This window comes from Oryza glaberrima, chromosome 9, assembly GCF_000147395.1.
Source record: "Oryza glaberrima chromosome 9, OglaRS2, whole genome shotgun sequence".
NCBI classification, from domain to species: Eukaryota; Viridiplantae; Streptophyta; class Magnoliopsida; order Poales; family Poaceae; genus Oryza; species Oryza glaberrima.
This window is the reverse complement of record NC_068334.1, coordinates 5,484,438-5,505,658: the sequence shown is the minus strand read 5'-3', so window position 1 is coordinate 5,505,658 and position 21,221 is coordinate 5,484,438. Positions and strand designations below refer to the sequence as shown.

The 21,221-nt window shown below is 40.7% G+C and overlaps 2 protein-coding genes across 2 annotated transcripts; one reads left to right on the top strand and one right to left on the bottom strand.

Annotated features, from left to right (window-relative positions):
* The first annotated feature begins 1,890 nt into the window (after positions 1-1,890).
* On the top strand, positions 1,891-13,356 carry LOC127783933 (mediator of RNA polymerase II transcription subunit 14-like). Its single transcript, XM_052311090.1, has 8 exons — positions 1,891-2,539; positions 3,537-4,610; positions 5,987-6,084; positions 7,028-7,202; positions 7,773-8,574; positions 9,225-10,201; positions 10,283-11,334; positions 12,079-13,356. The coding sequence occupies exons 1-8, from the start codon at positions 2,291-2,293 to the stop codon at positions 12,872-12,874; spliced, it is 5,223 nt and encodes a 1,740-aa protein (XP_052167050.1). The 5' UTR covers positions 1,891-2,290; the 3' UTR covers positions 12,875-13,356.
* Positions 13,357-15,898: 2,542 nt separating this feature from the next.
* LOC127784222 (uncharacterized) lies at positions 15,899-20,005 on the bottom strand. Its single transcript, XM_052311409.1, has 2 exons — positions 19,587-20,005; positions 15,899-17,211 (listed from the first exon to the last, which is right to left on the bottom strand). The coding sequence occupies exons 1-2, from the start codon at positions 19,909-19,911 to the stop codon at positions 16,214-16,216; spliced, it is 1,323 nt and encodes a 440-aa protein (XP_052167369.1). The 5' UTR covers positions 19,912-20,005; the 3' UTR covers positions 15,899-16,213.
* Positions 20,006-21,221: the final 1,216 nt, after the last annotated feature.

The following is a 21,221-nucleotide window of genomic DNA, read 5'->3' as shown; positions in this document are numbered from 1 at the left end:
TTTATTTTTTATTGTTGACTTGGATGCCACTGATTGTTGCGTCAACCAAAACCATTCTCAAAACAGGTTAGAGAGTCATTTCAGCGTCAACCAAAACCATTCTCAAAACAGGTTAGAGAGTCATTTCACATGATTTTAACCGTTGAAGGGGTCAATATATCCGGTTTTATAGTTGAGGGATGCGAATGAGATTCAACCTATATTTGAGGGCGTAAAAATGGACTCTTTGAGTTTCAATTGTGTTCGTGAACTGCAATACCGAAAATCTTGACCCCACAACTTATAAAACCAGATTAAATTAGGTCCCATGATAGTATGGTTGGATGTTTTCACTGACATGGCGAGTTGATTTGCCCTCAATCCATACTGATGGATGGTTTCACTAATGAGAAGAGGGATATGTGGGGGGAGAGGTGAAAGTTCACATACATATGGCCCTTGAATGTTTTTTTCTTTTTCTGACTAGGATGCCATCAGTGAAACAGTTATCCATACTACCATGGGATGTAATTTAAACTGGTTTTATAAGTTGCGGGGTCAAGATTTCCGATGTTGTGGTTCATGGATAGTTGGATACCATTTAAACTCGTTGAAAAGGTGAGGAAAGTAAAGTGGACTTATTAAAAAAAGGAAGCTTGAGATTGGCCGAACAGGTCTTTCTCAAGTTGTTCTTATAACTTTTACTGGTTTTCAGGTCGTAATTAACTAATGCTTACATTTTGTACTCAACTCTCACTTTTGTGGGTAACATAAGCTTTTGCTTTGAGCTGACCCGTTCTAACGGTACTTTCATTTCTTTTCTAATGCTTGTTGTAAGATTTTTTTTTAAAGATGATGTTGTAATCTTTTCTGGATGGAAAAGCTTCTCGTGAGTCATAAGTTCGGGATGGCCAGTTCTTTTTATTCGTGGAATAATGAATGGAGGATAGATTATTAATATTTGAGAGTGGAATTACTAATTAAGAGAAAAAGAACTTAACCTAATTTATATAAATGAGTTTGGCCGTATGTCTACGGGCAGAGGCCGAAGATGTAACACATTTCCATTATAAAAAAAATATATAAATGAGTAAATTTCATAAAACACTACCTAGCCTAAGTTACACAAAATCATCTGAATTTTTGGCACGTGACACATAAGACTCGTAAAGTTTCATAAACCAGTCCGTTAACAAATTTGAATATCATATATCAAAATTCTAAAAGGCTATAGCTACATGGACGTATCATTTGTATGGTAGATGAAAAAACTCATAAAAATTTGAGATGTGATTGTTTATGACTTAAAAGTAAAGTAGAACAAAGTCAAAATGTACAATAGTATGATTTTATAAAAATATTATGACCATAATACCTGGTGTTACGTGTCATGTTCCAAAATACCTACGATTTTGTGTCACTTAGATCGTATTTTTTGTGATTAGGTGAAATTTACTCAATATAAACTTATATGGATGAAAATCTAATAGGATCTAAACTATAAAATCTTTAATTTTGTGATAACTTTAATATTAAATAAGTAGTTTTGCGATAAATTTAGTGCTAAATATGCTCCATATTTTTTGATACAACATCTTAAACATTTAAACATATAGTGATGTGATAAATTTAGTGCTACATCTGTAATTTTATAATACATCATTTTATATATCTATAGATTTACAATAATTTAATCGATGTATATATACTTTTGTGAAATTTACTCAAATTAAAAATGCAGTTCCTTACCTGTGAAGAAATTCAGGAAAGAAAACGCTTGTCCGAACTCGAACTCGAACTCGAACTCGAACTCGAACATCCTTAGCCGTTGATTTTCCGGATCGGACGGCTGATAATACGCGCGGGCCAAAACTAGTTTCCCTACGCACACGCGTTCATCCACTACTCCACCACCCTCCCTCCCTCTCTCCCGTTGGACACACCGACCCCCAAATCGGCAAATCCTATTCGCTCCGCCGCCGCCGCCGCCGCCGCTGGCGATCCTCCACCGAGCCGGCCTCTCTCCTCCCTCGCCGGCGGCCTCCTCGAACGACGTTCGTCCCCCACCCTCCGACACACTCTGTCTACACGCGCGCGGCCGCTGAATCCTCGCGCCTCATCACCCCGTGCTGGGGGGTGCCACCACTGAGGCGGCGGAGGCGGCGGGGGAGGGGAGGGGGAGGATCTCCGGTTCCTCCGCCGGCGCATGCGGTCACTGGTGGTGGGTGGGATTCATCGGGCCCCTCTCGCGCGCGGGGTGGAGGGGGGGAAGTGAGGCCGGGCGGCGGGAAACCCTAGCTCCGGGGCGGTTATGGCGGAGGGGGAGCTGGGGCAGCAGACGGTGGAGCTGGGCGCGGTGGTGCGGCGGGCGGCGGAGGAGTCGTACCTCTCGCTGCGGGAGCTCGTGGAGAAGTCGCAGGACGAGGGCGAGGGGAAGGGTGGCGCCTATGGCGCGCGGCAGCGGTCCGACTCCGAGAAGAAGATCGACCTGCTCAAATTCATCGCCCGCACCCGCCAGCGCATGCTCCGCCTCCATGTCCTTGCCAAATGGTGCCAACAGGTCCGTGTCTCTTCACATTTTATCTTGTTGCCTCCATTTACTGATGTACTCCTAGCCTGTAATGGAATGTGGATAATCGGATGGGTGAATTCCTAGCCAAGAGACTTCAGTCCCCATCTATCCTTGCACGCTTTTCACATTACAAAGGATGTCCATTTTGATTGATTGATTGATTGATTGATGCAAACGGCTTCTATTCAGTAGAAAGATATCCTGGTGTTAACAACATTAATATTTCAGTTAACTTATTTTCCTAGTGTACTTTACTGTACTTTCACCTAGGCCATCTGTAGTGAACTTTCACCAGGTCAGGTTTATTGGTTAGTGGTTACTGTTGGGTGGTTCCAGCTGATCCGCCACTCTAGATCTCCTTTTTAAGGGAAGTACACTGTCAGCATATATTGATAACCAGTAAGTTATTGAGTGGATACTGTTGTCATGCTTTTGTACATTTTTTCGAAATGTTGGTGCAGATAATTTTACATTTTTTTAAACCTAGAAACATATATTTTTAAGACTTAAGAACATCATTTTAGTTTTTCTGATATTTTGGTTTGGTGGTATGCTCTAGCAATGCATTTAAGAACATAGTCTCATGTAGTCAAGAAACAGTAACTGAAATCACGATTCTATCTACAAACAATTGTTGCGAACTGATGTTTGGACAAATTCTGTTAAACAGAGGATATATACCTATCATCTGTACAGGTTGAGAATGGAATCTTTAAGGTTGATATAATATTCCATAGGTTATTCTGTCCATGTACTTTGCAGTCTTCTTCTTATACGTGTACTCGTGTAGATTCAAAGTGATTTGCGTGATTCCGCCGAGCTATTGTCTTGCACTAGGTACACCCCTCCAATTCTTCATTTTGTTGTTTCTCAATTGAACCTATCTAATATTTTGGTGCAAAAGCTTTGTTTTTTTGGACAGTTACTCTTCAAAAGATTCATTACTTCTATTTACCAAATAAGATTTTCCTTTTAATTTGTGCAGGTTCCATTGGTTAATTATTGTCAACAGCTTGGATCAACTCTCTCCAGCCATGAAACATGTTTCACACAAACAGCTGATTCGCTGTACTTTATGCATGAGGGGTTGCAGCAAGCTCGAGCTCCTATGTTTGACATCCCTTCTGCTTTAGAAGTCATGCTTACAGGGAACTATCAAAGATTGCCATTATGTATAGAAGATATAGGAAGCCAAAATAAACTTTCTCCGGATGAAGAGAAGCGTGCTTTACAGAAGTTGAATGCAAGCGTGCGGTACAAAGTTCTTGTGACTCCAAGACCCAAAGAAGTTTCTAATGTTTCAGTAGCTGATGGAATAGCTGTTTTTCGTGTGGATGGAGAATTTAAAGTTCTTCTTACACTTGGTTATCGTGGCCACTTAGATTTATGGAGGATTTTGCATTTAGAGGTACTTGTTGGTGACAAAGGCGGGCCTATTAAGCTAGAAGAGAGGAGGAGATTTGCACTTGGTGATGATATAGAAAGACGAATGGCAGTTTCTGAGAATCCCTTCATGGTGCTGTATGCCATACTTCATGAGTTGTGCATCTCACTTGCTATGGACACTATCATTAGGCAGACCAATGTTCTTCGGCAGGGAAGGTGGAAAGATGCAATAAGATCTGAGCTTGTCACAGATAGCACCACAGGGCAAACTGGGAGTGCTCCTCTAATGCAGCTTGGTCAGGATGGGGAATATGATTTGAGTGGTTCTAGGATACCTGGCCTAAAAATAAATTACTGGCTTGATGAAAAAGCTGGTGGCTCAGCAGAATCTGATTCATCACCATTTATCAAAATTGAGGCCAGGCAAGACATGCAGATAAAGTGCCAGCATAGTTCGTTTATACTTGATCCTTTGACGGATAAAGAAGCCAATCTTTCTCTTGATCTGTGTTGCATTGATGTTGAACAGCTCATTTTGAGAGCAATTGCTTCTAATAGGCACACTCGTCTTCTTGATATCCAGAGACAGCTGTCCAAAAATGTTCAAATTTCTCAGTCACCAAAAGATGTTATCCTCAAACGAGATGTTGAAATAGCAAAGGACCCGGTGAAGGTAATAATTGGAAATATCATTCTTATTACATTCCTGTTTGTAGCAGCATATTACAATTCATAACAGATCTACTGTTGACTAAACATTAATTCAATATTATATCTGAGCTGAGTTGGTATAGTTTATCTGAATTCAACCTATTCTGGTTTTCCCTTACCTCACCTGTTGCTCTTCCATATTTACAGATTTACTTATAAAAGACAAAAAAATGTTTGGGCAATTAAAAGAATTGAGTACAGTTATAGTGCTGTAGTGCGTTTTGTACTTATTTGTGTAGGTAACTTATATTGTTATGTGCATGCATATGTTAGTTTGGTTGTGCTAAAAATAGTTTACCTTATGATGTTTAAACTACATGTTGTATTGACACTTTTCTGTTTGCTGGCATAATCAAACTATTAGTTATTTTCAAATCTCAAACCTATATACATGATTATATGAAACCAATCGGCCACCTGCTTATACTCATATGCAAAGATGCAATATTTTTCTATCAAAATCTTACAACTAACATATGTTTTCCTACATATTTACACCCGCAAAAGATCTGCAGTGCAGTGGGTGTAGAAGTAACATATGTTTTACTCCCTCTTGTAAGGAGTATAAGATAAGATATGTATATTCTAGGTAAAATTTACAGCTTTAGTTTTAACATCAAATCAACTGATGGTTTGCAAGATGAAATTCTGAAGAACTCCTTACGGAGCATATGATATTTCCTGAGAGGTCTAGAGCTGAACCTTTTGTTTTGTTCAATTTATTATTATTATTGGTTCTGAATCTAGTGAAAAGAAGTGGAGAATGCTTCTATTGAAAGTTGATCTACAGAGGATCTCACCGGGATAGGGGACATAAGTTGTTCCTTTCCTAACTTATCCTTCTCTGCTGTGGTCATGTTTGAATGTGAAATTTCTAATATTGTAGCTCAGTCCATATGTCACCTATATAATTTTTTTCCTGATGGGATACTTTTATATGTATCTGATAACTGAACTGGTAGAATTAGCATGTTAGTACCAAATTTGTTGTCTGAACTCAATAAACCCCTGCGCAGTCACTTGATTCGTGGCATGCTTGCTTAATTCACACCATATCAACCTTTTTTCTGTAATAACTTCTAATGATGTGCAAAGCATTGAAAGATGCATGCCATCTTAGTACTGATTATTTACCCCAGGATAACATGGTAATATAATTCCTGAACAGATGATTGATAAATGAGGCACAAACATGGAATGATATATTTTTCATGTAGTAATTTTAATTGATGCATTACGGATCTTTTGTTTACATCATCTCCTTATGCAGTTGTGGCTATATATTAATCTTGTTCATTTGATTGAACTTTAATGTTAAACATTTACGAACTTGCGCAGAAAACAGAGCAAAAGGATTTTGCAGATTGTTGTGGAAATGAGGTGCTTCAAGTGAGGGCCTATGGTCAAGCATATATTGGTCTTGGAATAAATATCAGGTTGCTCAATTTTCAGTACTTCATTAACCACCTCGTGCTAGTCTTCTTTATTTGAAAATAGAAGGTTTCTTTGTTTTGAATAAAATCATTATGCCTGTAATTGCGCAATTCTTTGTCACCTCATCTAGTCAGCATATAGATACACACTATTATAACGATAGTCTCATATTACTTAGCTAATCACAATAAACATTCCAATCAATGAAGTTTCTCACTTCTCAGTGCTTCATTGATCTTACATATTGGATGTACTGTTGTTACTAATGTTATTACGAAATATCTCATTGGTCCTAGTGGTTATCTTTCTAAAATAGAAGAATATTGGTTGCCTTGTCTCATCGTCTGTTAGCTTATAGAACCAGGCTGTTCGAGCTATAGGTAATCCCAAATTACACGGGGTATCAGAAGACACATTCTGGTGCTGAATGACAGACCCGCCTCTTTTACTGATGAATTGATCCTAGTAATTCAAATTGACTGTTAGATGGTTGATTGCCTGTGGGCATCTTTTCCTTCCCTACTCTAAAAGCATGTGGTACCTAAAGTTGTTTGATGGGTATTTTCCTACTTATAATATTGTTCGAACAAGTCTGGTCTGTCCCAGGTTTATACACCTGCTTCAGAATGAGAATCTTGGACAGAGATCGTTCCTTCAATTTTGGAATCAATTTAGACCCATAGTTCCGTACTGACATAGATTGATTAGATTGAAGCATGACTTGCCATTTCAGTGCTTGGCTCTTCTCTTGGGAACATTGTTGTGAATTGGTATAATAGAATATTTCCGCCCATAGTTGAGCACTGAATGATATAGCGTGCTGACAGTTTTGCTGTTTGCCTTGTTGCAATGATACCATCGTACCGTCTATGTATTGCACACGAACTCTTGACTGACTTTTTTTTTCTTTCTCCTAATATTTTAACTCTTTCCTAACTTTAATAGGAGCGGTCGCTTCCTCCTCCAGTCGCCGGAAAACATCTTACCCCCTTCTGCACTGCTAGATTGTGAAGAAGCTCTAAATAAAGGGAGTATTACAGCTACTGATGTTTTTGCAAGCTTAAGAACCAGGAGCATCCTCCACCTATTTGCTGCTACTGGAAGTTTTTTTGGCCTTAAGGTTGTCAAACTGTCTTGATCATATCTTAACTTCTTGACCATTGAAATTTGTAACACATGTATACAAGAATGTCATTGTGAGTGTGTGCAGACACACTTTTTCAATTTTATTGAATAATAATATCCTTAAAAATAGCATTATGAGGACATGTTTTTCCCCTGTAGACCCAGGATTTAGTTTGTGCTATTTATTTGCTAGTCAAACTTTTTTCTCTTGACGATTAGCCCATGGTACAAAAAATGTGTTTGTAAAGAGCATTAAAAAAATGCATGCAGCCATATATCATAGTCACTACAATCAATATGATCTTAATAATGCTTAGCTGTCACCTGTCGGACAACTCATGTGGTTCTGAAGTGTGAACCAACAACATTTCTGAAAGATTTTTTCACTTAGGGTCAACATGTTAATTACTGATATTTCCACTATTCGCAACCTTATGAACTTTCTTCTGTGTAGTCTGCTGATAAGAGTGTCTGGATGTGGTTACACAGTTGCCATCCTTTAGTTACTAAGCTAAGTTTGCTATGGTTCCTAGGTATGATGTGCTAAAATTCTGTTATTTTCCAGGTTTATGAGAAGTCTCAAGGTACTCTAAAGATTCCAAAGGACATATTGCATGGTTCAGACCTGATGGTGATGGGATTTCCACAGTGTGCAAATGCCTATTATCTATTGATGCAACTTGATAAGGACTTCAGGCCTGTTTTTCATTTGCTTGAGACACAATCTGATGCAAATGATAAGACAAACACAAATGCATGCACAAAGGAAGCTTTGAGGTTTAATAAGATTGATATTGGACAGATACAGATTAGTAAAAGTGAATCGAATACAAATATGTTTGATGCGAAGCTGCATGCCCTACAGAATATAGGGAATTGTGATGACGTAATAGAAAATAGACTCCCCATTCAAAGTGGCATTGAGCCTCTTCCACTGCTGCCTGCTTGTTCACCATCGTTCTCTTCTGTTGTTGATGAAGTTTTTGAATATGAACACGGGGCTCTTGCTGTTCCAAACCATTCTTTGCCGCAAACTACTTTGCAGTCTACCTCTCATCCAGGTTCTCTTTCTGTTGGTTTTCAAGGAGTAGGTACTAGAGCTAATGCATCAATTGAAGGGGCCTCATCAGCTTACAGTGGATCAAAATTTTCTCCCGGGGTTGGTTTGAACAGTTATTTACCAAGTAATTTGAGACATGTACAAAGTACAAACACCTTTTCCTCAAGCACTGTAACAAAATCATCTTCAATCAAGTTGCCAAGTTCTAATTCTAATCATGAACTGAGCTCATTGAGCTCTCCAACTGAACATGTGATTGCTGATGGAAGTAAATCACTTCAGCTCGTCCCTGCAAGCAAGATTAATGGTAATTAAATCCCTGCTCAAAGTTCATATACAGGCAGTTTTGGAATAAGTTTTATGATAAATTAGATAGTTTTATAGTTTCTCTCCCTCAAATAAATTTGTCCAGCCACCTTGCACAGGCCAAGACACCAAATCAAAAAACTGTTAATAATAATATGGGCCATGCACACCCTATTTAATGGAATTACAGATGTATTCAAATTTGTATCAGTAAGATAGTGGTGGAGAGTGCAAATATAATATAATCATATTCTTAATTTCCCATTGAACTTCATTTTGAAGCAACACATAGCAATAAAATGGACTTAGGCTTTGTTTGTTACTGGTATGGATTATGATAATCTCCTTTGGTGCAACTGCTTTTAGTCATTTTTTTTCCTGTTTGGTGAACTGCTTTCCTTTTAATATCAAAGTTAATGATAATACGAATTGTATTAAAAAAGATTGCGCACTTGTGAGAAAACATTACCGTTGAATGGCATACTTTCTGTAACATTAATTTGATATGTAAATCAAACCACAAGGATTATATAGTTACATTTCTATAGTAATTTAAAAATAAGCACGGTGCAGCACAGCAACCACAAAATAAGCCTTTGGTTGTGAAGGGGTTATAGTGAATATGTTTATCTTACTTGGGCATTTTGGCAGGATCAATCAACCTTATCACTATGGGCTCTGATGGTGCATCTAGAAAGCGTTCTATTTCAGATTTATTTCTGAACCTCCCTTCATTGCAAGGATTGAAACCCAGTAGCCCAAGGAAGCGAAGAAGAATATCAGAATCAATAGAGAGTTGGTCTCCTTTGCAAGCATATTCATCAGACTCACAATCAAGAACAAGCCTCACCTACGGAAATATTCTGGCTGAAAGAAATAATTGTGTCCCAGCAACTACATATGCTTCGGTGCTACTACATGTCATAAGACACTGTTCATTGTCCATTAAACATGCTCAAATAACTGCCCATATGGATTCTCTTGCCATTCCATATGTTGAAGAAGTGGGCTTACGATCACCATCCTCTAATCTTTGGCTAAGGTTACCTTTTGCTCGGGATGATTCTTGGAAACACATATGCTTACGCCTCGGCAAGGCTGGAAGTATGTCTTGGGATGTTAGGATAAACGATCCACATTTTAGGGAACTCTGGGAGCTAAGTACAGGAAGCACCACAACCTCATGGGGTGTTGGTGTTCGTGTCGCAAACACCTCTGAGATGGATTCGCATATCTCTTTTGATGCAGAAGGTGTTATTTTAACTTACAGCAATGTTGAACCAGACAGTGTTCAGAAGCTTGTGTCAGATCTACGAAGGCTTGCAAATGCCCGTTCATTTGCCCGTGGAATGAGGAGATTGATTGGTGTCAAACTTAATGACAAGCTAGATGATGATCAGACATCTACGGATATAAAGTCGCAGCCTGTTAATAAGGGTAATAGTGATGCTGCAGACAGGCTATCCGAACAAATGAGAAAGACTTTCAGGATTGAAGCTGTTGGCTTAATGAGCTTGTGGTTCAGTTATGGCACAATGCCTATGGTACACTTTGTTGTTGAGTGGGAAAGTGCTAAGGGAGGCTGCACAATGCATGTTTCTCCTGATCAGCTTTGGCCACACACAAAGGTTTGCCAGTTTTTCTTTAGTTTTCTACTTATGTTTTTCTACTGAGAATGTTTAGTTATAATCAATTTCACATAAATGCAGTTTTTGGAGGATTTCGTGAACGGTGGTGAGGTAGCATCCTTCCTGGACTGCATTCGGCTGACAGCAGGGCCTTTGCTTGCCCTTGGGGGTGCAATTCGTCCAGCAAGAATGCCTGTAACGGTTTCTTCTGGATACAACTCCATGCCAAAGCAGATGAACAACATCCCCACCCAGGGACCATTAGCAAATGGTTCATCATCAACAACCATGCATCACGCACCTTCCCCCGCAAATGTTGCTGCCACCCATTTGGGAAGTCATAATCTCCACACTGCTGCGATGCTTTCCGCTGCTGGACGGGGTGGGCCTGGACTTGTTCCTAGTTCTTTGCTGCCCTTTGATGTTTCTGTTGTGCTCCGTGGGCCATACTGGATACGCATTATATATCGGAAGAAATTTTCTGTTGACATGCGCTGTTTCGCTGGGGATCAGGTTTGGCTACAACCAGCAACTCCTCCTAAAGGAGGACCTCTGGTTGGTGGATCGTTGCCGTGCCCACAATTTCGACCATTCATAATGGAACATGTTGCTCAGGGTCTAAATGCTCTTGAACCCAGTTTCATGAATGCTACACAGGCCGGTGCGCATTTAAATAGCAGTGCTGGAACTCTGCAACCTGCATCCAATGCAAATCGTGTAAACGTGACTCAAGGTATTGGTATGTCCAGGCCTGCTTCTGGAGTTGCTAACCATGTAGCAGCCAATTTGAGTCGAGCAGGTAATGCCATGTTGGCCTCTTCAGGACTTGCTTCAGGGATTGGTGGGGCCTCTGTGCGACTAACATCTGGAGCTAACCTCCCTGTTCATGTGAAAGGAGAGCTGAATACAGCTTTCATTGGGCTTGGGGATGATGGTGGCTACGGTGGTGGTTGGGTTCCTTTGGCAGCTCTCAAGAAGGTTTTAAGAGGGATCCTCAAGTACCTTGGAGTTCTATGGTTGTTTGCACAATTGCCTGAACTTCTGAAAGAGATACTGGGGTCGATTTTGAAGGAAAATGAGGGTGCTCTCTTGAATTTGGATCAAGAGCAACCTGCACTCCGGTTCTATGTGGGGTAAAATTACTGTTCTAATCTCTACTATTGCTTGAGAACCTGAAGTGTGTTGTCATGTTTTGATATCATAAAAAAATGTTATTCACTTCTACATTGAAGTAAGCTACAATAAAATAGTCGATTGCTAATCAGGGTTCAAAAACGAATGGCAACCAGCCAGTCACCGGTCTAGGGTAGTTGAGTGGTTATCAGCTGGAAGGATGCGAATTCAAATTGAAAAAGAATATAATATTTACTATTTAAATTTAGATTTTGTTTGGCCAGCCACTTTTCAAAATTTCAAATATTTGGATCTAATTTTTTTGTCCAGAAAAATTTGGTAATTGTCCAGTTACTGGTTTTCACCAGGGTCCAGTACTTCTGGCAAAACTGGCTTTGGAACCTTGGGGTCAATACTCAATAGCCCAATAATCTTATTGTACATAGGCAGTTCCCATCCATATCACTCTAGTGTTAACAATATTGAGCTCTTGCTGATTTTCTTTGGGAAATTGTGCCACTGCCCAGTGCCCACTACCCTTGAATGCTTCTTTTTTTTTTTCTTTTGTAGTGACTATTGTTCTGATGTTCATTTTATTTATTGGGCTGTGATCAACATAACTATGCAAACCTAGTCTCAAGCGATAAGCTGGAAAAGTGACTCTTTATGCAGCTCAAAGTGCTTCTTATTTTTGTGTTCTTTCAATCAAGTTCAAGTATTGAAGAATTTATTATCTCTGGTAAATATTTTCTTCTATCTTGCAGAGGTTATGTATTTGCAGTTAGTGTTCATCGGGTTCAATTGCTTCTACAAGTTTTAAGCGTCAAGCGATTCCATCACCAGCAACAGCAGCAGCAAGCTCAGAACAGTGCACAGGAAGAGCTAGCTCCACCTGAAATCAACGAGATATGTGATTATTTCAGCAGGCGTGTTGCCTCTGAACCATATGATGCTTCCAGAGTTGCTTCATTTATCACTTTGCTTACACTACCGATTTCAGTGCTGCGAGAATTTTTAAAACTAATTGCTTGGAAGAAAGGTTTCTCCCAGGCTCATGGGGACATTGCCACTGCTCAGAGAGCCCGGATTGAGATTTGTCTGGAAAATCATTCAGGATCAGTTTCAGATGATGTCACAGAAAGCACTTTGGCTAAGAGCAATGTTAAGTATGATAGAGCCCACAGTTCTCTAGAGTTTGCTCTGACCTTTGTACTTGATCATGCTCTCATTCCTCATATGAATGTAGCTGGCGGAGCTGCCTGGCTTCCGTATTGTGTATCCGTACGACTAAAGTATTCTTTTGGGGAAAGCAACCATATAGCATACCTTGCAATGGACGGTAGCCATGGTGGCAGAGCTTGCTGGTTGCAATACGAGGACTGGGAAAGATGTAAGCAGAAGGTCGCCAGGGCAGTGGAGACTGTGAATGGCTCTGTTGCGGTTGGAGAATCAGGCCAAGGAAGATTGCGAATGGTCGCCGAGATGATCCAAAAGCAACTTCAGCTCTGTCTTCAGCAGCTGAGAGATGGTCCTCTTTCTGCTGGCTCAACTGCATCATGAGCAGACAAGTCTGTTGGGGGAATTTAGTGGCCAGGTTAGAGAATTTTGTCGCAACAGTTTGTCTCATTGAGTGCTGGGGATAGTCTCAGCGCCAAAGGCTCTTATTGTTATGAATGTTTTGTACAGTAAAGGTGTGAAGCCCTTGTGTTGCTTAACCTAGCCCCTTCCTGTAACATAGAAAATGTGGGTAATAATGCACCTAGGTGTGGTTTCTCATGGACTTCAGCAGTGCAAATTCAGCATAGATCTGTCCATACAGAATTTGTTATTTCCTTTTATCAGAAGGGAGCTGGTGTTTTTGTTGCTGTTAATTTAGACATTTTATCAGGTTTGAGCAGTGTAGTGTACATTATATATAATATACTGGACTTGGACTAGCATTCTGTTTGTAAAATTAGTACTCCCAGTAAAACTAGGCTTTTTGTTATTCTTCTTTTTTGTGTTGTCTGGCGTAATAAAGAATTCACTTCATTGTTTCAGTATATTGCGCCCTGTATTTCATTGATCTCACACTATAGCCTGCATCGACTCTGAACATTGTACTTAATTTTTCTTAAAACTGAAACTATGTGTCGGAAGCCAGATTTTAACTCATCATTAATTATGTTCCAAGCTTTTGTAGGGATTGTATTTTGGGTATACTAGATTTACCTACAAATAGCAAGTACAATGGTGAGTACAAAGAAGCTTGTCTGTATCTGTTTGTATCGAACTTTTATTTGGCTCCATCGTTAGGCTACTTATGCTTCTCTATGAGGATAGAGACTAATAGATTATCGTAATAGTTAATCCATGTCAGGTCAGGCCCATATAGTTAAAAATAAACTAGGAGCTCATATGTTAACGGCCCTAGATCAGGCCCATATAAGTAGAAATGAACTGGAAGCCTGTATGTTAAGGGGTCTGTCCTATATAATTAGGAAGTGAAAGCTCGTATGTTAACGGCCCTGAATTAGGCCCATATAAGTAGAAATGAACTTAGGAGCCCGTATGTTAACAGGGCCGCCTATATAATTAGGAAATGACTATGGTCATTTTATCACGTATGGGCGCGTTGCGTATGTTGGAATGAAGGGATGACAGGAGAACGACTTCACTTTTCAAAAAGTAGAGATAATAACTGACATGTTACTATTGTGTTGTAATGAAACTTTAAAAACGAAGAACAATGCCCTTAATAGGAGCAAAAGACTTGGCAACAACCAGAATAATATATTATTTAATCGTGAAAATGCCATGCCAGGGTCACCTGTAAGAATCGTGTGCCATCACGTTTTACAAATTATGTTTAAGTTTTACATGTAAGCTGTCTACCCACTAGAGTTTCGACCAACCATTACTGGTCAATTCCACTTTGAGGTCACCCTAACTCTACCATCATTATAGGGGTATGGGGTTTGAGACAAAAGAAGGATCAAGACAGCGTATCAGTTTTTTTCTATATACTGCATTCGTTCTAAAATGTTGCTACCTAGTACTAGTAATTGAACACTTCCTAGTACAACGAATATAGACAGGAAGTATCCGATTTCGTACTAGGTAGCAACATTTTAGGACAGGGAAGTACTTTACTTGATCCATTTTTATGCTATTAGATATTCTGTTGATTCTTCTCCAAACAGGAACACCAACTTACAAATTTAATCAACTGCGGATTTTAATGAGACAGGTAAACCCTTAAAAGTTTCTTCACGGAAAACAGTGGTTGGTGGTGGTTTATGTCATATTCACCTCACTTCAATCATTCTTTTAAAATATGAGTACATATACAATATGAGTACATATACAGATTCGTTAAATAACTATATATTTTGGATCGGAGGGAGTACAAAGGATATTCTATTAGTAGATACTAGTTGATACCCTGTGCGTTGCAATAGGCACACGCTATAAAATTTTCTAAGTGCATAAAATAGATGCAAATTGGTCACTGAATCAGCATACATACGAAGAAAAGGATATTTACAATGCTGAGATAGAAATGCGCCTAAATGTTCATTTGAACATGTACAGTTCAATTAGGAAAGCAACCCCAATTCATGGTACATGGTATTCTACCATATTGAGCTGGTCGATTTGCTGGATTGCTGTGAAGATATGGTAGTTGTAAAAATCAGGATTAGCCTCTTGGCAATATGATTAACTGAGTAAGTTTAAAACTTTATTAAACATAAATGGTATATCACTTTCAGCAGACTTGAACCTTTAAGGAAAGCTAGTAGAACTGCAACTCAATTCTAGCAAGTAGCAACATGGCTGCCTTCCTCTCATCCTCTGGATAAAGCTAGGCTACATAAAGGCCATATTTATAGCATATCTAACATGTATTCCAAGAAATCTATATATATTTTGGAACCGAATTCATACTGAAATTTATGGTTTGAGCACGTTAGGTGTACATCAAATTTGAGAAACGTGGTGTACTTTGTCCAGTATCCATTGGGTAAGCCCTTTGTTTTTTTATTTCAATCAACAGAGCTACTGGTTATATATTTTCAAATTATTGAAACTTTGCAAATTCAATCATGAGGTATATTTTAAAATTATTGGAACTTTGCGAGTGTAGGATTTTAAAACGCATGAGCTATATTTGAAGCATGAAATGCAATGATAGGATAACGAAAGAAAACGACGGGTGCACACAGCATGACCAACATAGGATAAGGTAAAAAAAACACATACCAGTAATCTGCTTTGATGAGAGTCCTTTGCTAGGAAGATTATCCGTTGGTATGACAATCCTCGCATTTTTCCCCATGTGCTGGAGCATATATCCTTCTATCTATTAAATTCATAGCACAATAAGCATAGGTCGCCAGCAGTATAAATCTTCTTTTAAGAAGCTAACTTCTTTTAAGAAACTAAAAAATAGTCAATACACAAGTGTAGTACTACTAATAGTCATTCTTTATTTAAGTTAGCATAAACAATTCATCAAAAACTTTCAGCTCGATAAGTAAACATAAGCAATTCACATATACAGAATTGTTATACAAATTGTTATAAAAAAATTGTAGCGTTTAGTAGTTTGGGAAACGTGCGCATAAAAGATGCGGGAGTATAAGTTGAGAAAGTTGGGGAACGAACACGGTCTAAATATAGCAGTAGGCTTGTAGTCTTGTACTGTTAAACTTGCTCTTATACAATGACATGGGTTGTGAAGATCATGCGCGCGGAACGGAAGTAGCGGGTGTCCGCAAATTAGCAAAATCAAAACCACCCAATAGACTTTGGAAACATGCTCATTTAGTACTAACTATATAAGCAAATAGTAGTTCTCTATTACACAATGTGTAAAACACACATTTTTTCTTGTTAAAATTAAAAAAAGAAAAAAATTCACAACCAGCTGTCCGGGAGGAGGTCGATGTTCTGGAACCTGAAGGACGAGTCCTTGCCGCCCTTGGCGCCGCTGCCGGGGGCCTCGTCGCCGTCGCCACTGGGCGGCGGCGCGTCCCCTTCCGCGTCGGACGGCGGCGGCGACGGTGGCGACGGCAGCATGAGCATTGTCGGCGGCGGCGGCAGCGGCGGCTTGGCCACGTCCTTGACGGTGAGGGCGGTGTCCCACATGAGGAAGTGGAGCGTGATGGGGCGGAGCGCGTGGCGGTGCAGCGACAGTTTCTGGCTGAGCGACACCGTGTCGAAGCACTTGACGTCGCCGGCGGTGGACACCATCCAGGGGAGCACCTTCTCGCCGCCGACGCGCGACACCACCAGCAGCCGCGACGCCCTGCGCGCGGCGCGGTGCAGCTCCAGGAGCCCCGACCGCGTCGACGCCACGCCGGGCGTGCTCTCCTCCGCCACCGACGACACGTAGATGAACCCTTCCTCGGTGCGGCTGATGGCGAACCCCAGCCGCGTGTCCCCCGGGAGCAGCTTGATCTCCAGCGCCGCCTCGCCGGCCACCGGCGTGTACCACAGCCGCACGGCGCGCACGACGCCGATGTCCACGCCGTGGTAGTCCTCGAACCCGTACAGGCTGGCGTTCGCCATGTTGGCGAGGTCGGACAGCGAGCCCATGTTCACCGTCGACAGCGCCATCTCGCCGGAGATCTTGGTGAGCAGCGCCTCCGTCTGGACGTTCATGAAGGCGACGGGGACGCCGGCGGCCTGCGACGACGCCAGCCACGCGTCGGCGCGGGCGAGGGTGTCCTCCAGCGACTTGTACCGGGTGTGCGACCCGTCGGCGGACTTGGGCAGCAGCAGCATCGACAGGAAGCAGCTCGCCGCCGGCACCGGCAACAACTCCTTCATCTTCTTCTCCCACGGGAACGATTCGTAAGCGTAGCTGATCTTCGCGTCACGCAGCGCCGCCAACACCTTGGCATTCTTGGATCCTTCATCAAAGATCAAACTATCAAACACTTATTCTTGATTATCACAATATCAATCTCATCATATGCATGAGTTGAGTCCATTTGATATGCAATTAACCTAATTAAATTAGTATGTGAAGAACTGGAGATTAATTAGAAAAGGAAGTGCGAATGCTGTGCAGATTAACTAACAATTCTTGATGATGCCAATCTCAATCTCATATGAGTCCATTTGATATGCTAATTAATTAGTATTTGAAGAGCTGATGATTAGAAAAGAAAATACAAGTTCTGTGCAGATTAATAAACAATTCTTCATTATAGAAATGAGTTTTGGATCAAGGAACAAAATTAATCAAATGCTCACAAGTGGTCTCCACATTGATCAGTGATTAAGATCACTTGTTTACTGAAAGATATGCAACCTTGGCATGCGTTTTCTTTGACACTATTCAGAATGTCACAAAGATCAAGACATGCTTTGCAAGTGGAATTATTTTGCCTTCTTGGTTTCTAAGCTGCCACTCTGCCAGTGTTTAAGGAAGCATTGGAGATCTAGCTGGCCGATGCTCTTCGCTCCATGAACTTGTTGAGATCCAAATCCAACAGAAAATCCAGTGGGAATCTTTTAACCAAATTGGCAGCTAGAAAGATATCATGGTCATGAAGTAAGAGGCTCCGAATGCAGATATTTTTAATAAAACAAGTGAGATAATGAGCACAATGCACGAGTCAATTGTCGCTTAACTGTCAGACAAGCATATGTTGGAATTTCGAGTGAAAAAAATAGTACATATGCAGGCATTTCTAAAATGGCTGTGCACCTAAAAAATTTGTGGAAAATTTTGCTTATATTTTTATGCTAGTAATGAATCAAGTAGACCATTTGTGGGTGCCACGTTTCAGTACTCCTTTCCTTCAGTATGACTAGAGCACTGCCAAGTTTTCAGATCCAACCTAAGATTGCATTATCTATAAAAGAAAGTGTGCTGATAAATGTATGGACTATTTGAGAAAGGGACTGCTCAATAAATTTGATCTGCTGTCCAAACTGATATAAGCCACCAATTTGATTAGCATGGGACCCAAGGTATTTTTCTTATGCTCCAGAACATTAAAAGAGCAGGCCAAGAAAGAAAAGGGGAGCCTGCTTGTTAGACTTTGTGATATATGAAAGCTACATCTGGGAAAGAGACAATTTTTCATGTTCTTCAGCTAGTTCAGCAGCTAAGATCTTTAATATGAAAAGGCAACTTTCATCCTCTATATTTGCAAAAGAAAAAAAGAAGAAAAAAAAAAGAAGGAAATGCAAGAATTAAAAGATAACTATTAACTAGGCGAGGCTTAAGAGGAATGGTTGGATTACTTTACCAAAGAAGACAAGGAAAAGGGACAAAACCCAGCAATTCTGTGATCTTAAGGAAAATTAAGAATGGCAATATATGTTCCAAACTACGGAAAATTTATTTCTTGTGTACTTAGTGTAGCTTCCAAGAACATGACCCAACATTAATTCTATTAATTACAGGGGAGACTTCGCTGGATAATCATCGATGCTACGGCGCCACTGAATCATATTGGGATATCTTTATTACAGTACATCCTAACTTCCGTGGTGTTAGTACATGTCTTTCCTAAACATGTCACTGTCATGAATGACAAAAATATTGTGATTAAACAGTAGAATTAGGTGAATACAAAAATGGGTGAGCTCTGCAACTAACAACTTCCACGACCATCACTAACCAATCATAAGTCATTGCTTGTTATATAGTTTTTGCAACAGGGAATAAACATCACAGTACTTAAGAGGGGGGGAAAATGCAATTAAAAAAATCAGCAAGTCCTAACGCACGTTCCCTGATTTGTTGTATTTCATAAAAAAAACATGTGTTCTAGTAATGAAATCCCATTGAAGTAGAAGATGAAATATAAACAATAGTATTAGGAAAAGTATTAAACGAATTATCGATTTATTCATTTTTGCTAACACTATCTTTTAAGACTAATTTATTCTCATTGGTGAATGGACAAACAATTAACAGTTTTGTTTTTTTAGTTTGTTGCATAAACACCAGCTGTGAACAGTTTACGAAGACTGACTTCAATTATGTGTTTTTAGGTGAGTGTTACACACTGCTATCATGCCTTCGATTCTCACTATTATAAGCTGGTGCCTTGCGACAATAATCCATAGATAGTTGACTAGTTAAAAAAAATCTAGCACCAAAAGAAAATGCAGAAATGGTTATCGAGAATTTCACGTTGTTTTAAATTTTCACCAAACCATATAAATTCGCTCTAATTTCACCTAATTGATCCAACGAAGCAGATAAACGGAGAAAAATTAGAACGAATTACTCCAATTAAGGGGGGCAGGCAGGTCGGCTGCTCACCGTCGAGCTCGCCGCTCTCGCCGTCGACGGAGGAGCAGGTGTCGTCGCCCCTCCTCCCGCCGCCGCCGCGCCTCCCGGAAGACGACGACGCCGCCCTGCTGCTGCTCGCCGCCGACGTCGACGACGACCCGGACGCCGACCGGCTCAGCAGGTCCCCCTCCTGGTCGCCGCCGCCACCGCCGCTGCCGGGGTGGTGGTGGTCACCGCCGCGCTTGAACGCCGACTTGAGCAGCTTGTGCACCTTCCCGCCGCCGCCGTGGTGGTGGTGGGCCCCCTTCCCCGCCGCCGCCGCCGCCGCATCCGGGTGGTGGTGGTCGGTCGGCATGGCTTGCTAGCTTCTTCGTCTCCGGCGCCGGCGAGCTGCTCGCTTCTCGGCGGCGGCGGCGATGGAAGAAAGGGACAATAGAGGTTTGGTAATTTGGTTTGGTTTTGTTGCATTTGATTTCGAGGGGTTCAGGTTATTTATATATGGGGAAGAAGGGGCGTTGGGATCTGAGGTGGGACTAAAAAAATTGTGGATTAATATTGTATCTGGGCCGTCCAATCGCGTGCGGATGGTCCCGATCCACCGCTGGGAAAAAATTGGAGGGTTGGGATTCCGAGATTTTTGTTTCGCTTTTCCGGACAATCGCGTTGGTTGTAGAGGGACAGGCTCAATCAACTGATACGCAGCCAATCACGTCCGTCCACACCTATCTCAATAAGGCATAAGGACACCCACAATGGTTATCTATAGGCTCTCTCTAAGATATTCATGTCAGCATATTTTCCTACTTGGAAGAGATTAAATGAAAAGAGAGAGCAAAACTATCTACTAACCTAGAGATAGTCTATAGAGAAAAACGAGGCAATGTATTAGAGAGCTATAGATACTCATGTAGACATACTATTGAGGTGGTTTACTATTAATCTAGTCTATTGTTGAGATGTACATGTTTTATAGAGAGCACTTTACTTTACCATTGTGGGTGCTCTAATAGTCACACGGTTAGGGAACTATTTTATTTCACTATATCCTTCATACGTGTCTTGTGTAGTACTGCATCTATAGTCTATACAAGAATCCTCATCACTGAGCCTGCTATCATCTGTAACAAGTTTGTGTTTAACATTGGATGGGAAAATAGAATCACAATTTGGTTGGCAAAAGAGAGGTGTCTAATTGAGAGAGATGCATTTGATAGTGCAGTTGTAAGGGATAGGGATCCTCTGCAGTCAAAGTCACGTGTCTTTGTCACTAATATGTTGGGGCCCATATGTCAATGATAAATGCACCGTGCATTTGACTGCAGAGGATCTCAGTCTAGTTGCACGAGGTGTGTGGTTTCAATTATAAGGTCTTGTGTTCAATTCTCAACATGTTTATAATTTCTTCTTAGAAAATGTTCGGATGGATGTCTCTCCACAAAATCTCTTTTGAGTGGTGTCTAATTGGGGCAAAAGGTAAAAAAATAATAAAAAAAGAATCTTGCAACAAGTAAAGCATTGAATAATTAGGCTATTTTATGTTGACTAAAATAGTGTAAATTTAGGAAGGGTAATGCGGGAAAATGAAGAGAATAGATTGACTCTCAAAGTCAGGGAAGCAAAAGCATATGACCCATTGACCTGAAAGGTGGGCCCGAAGGAATCCAG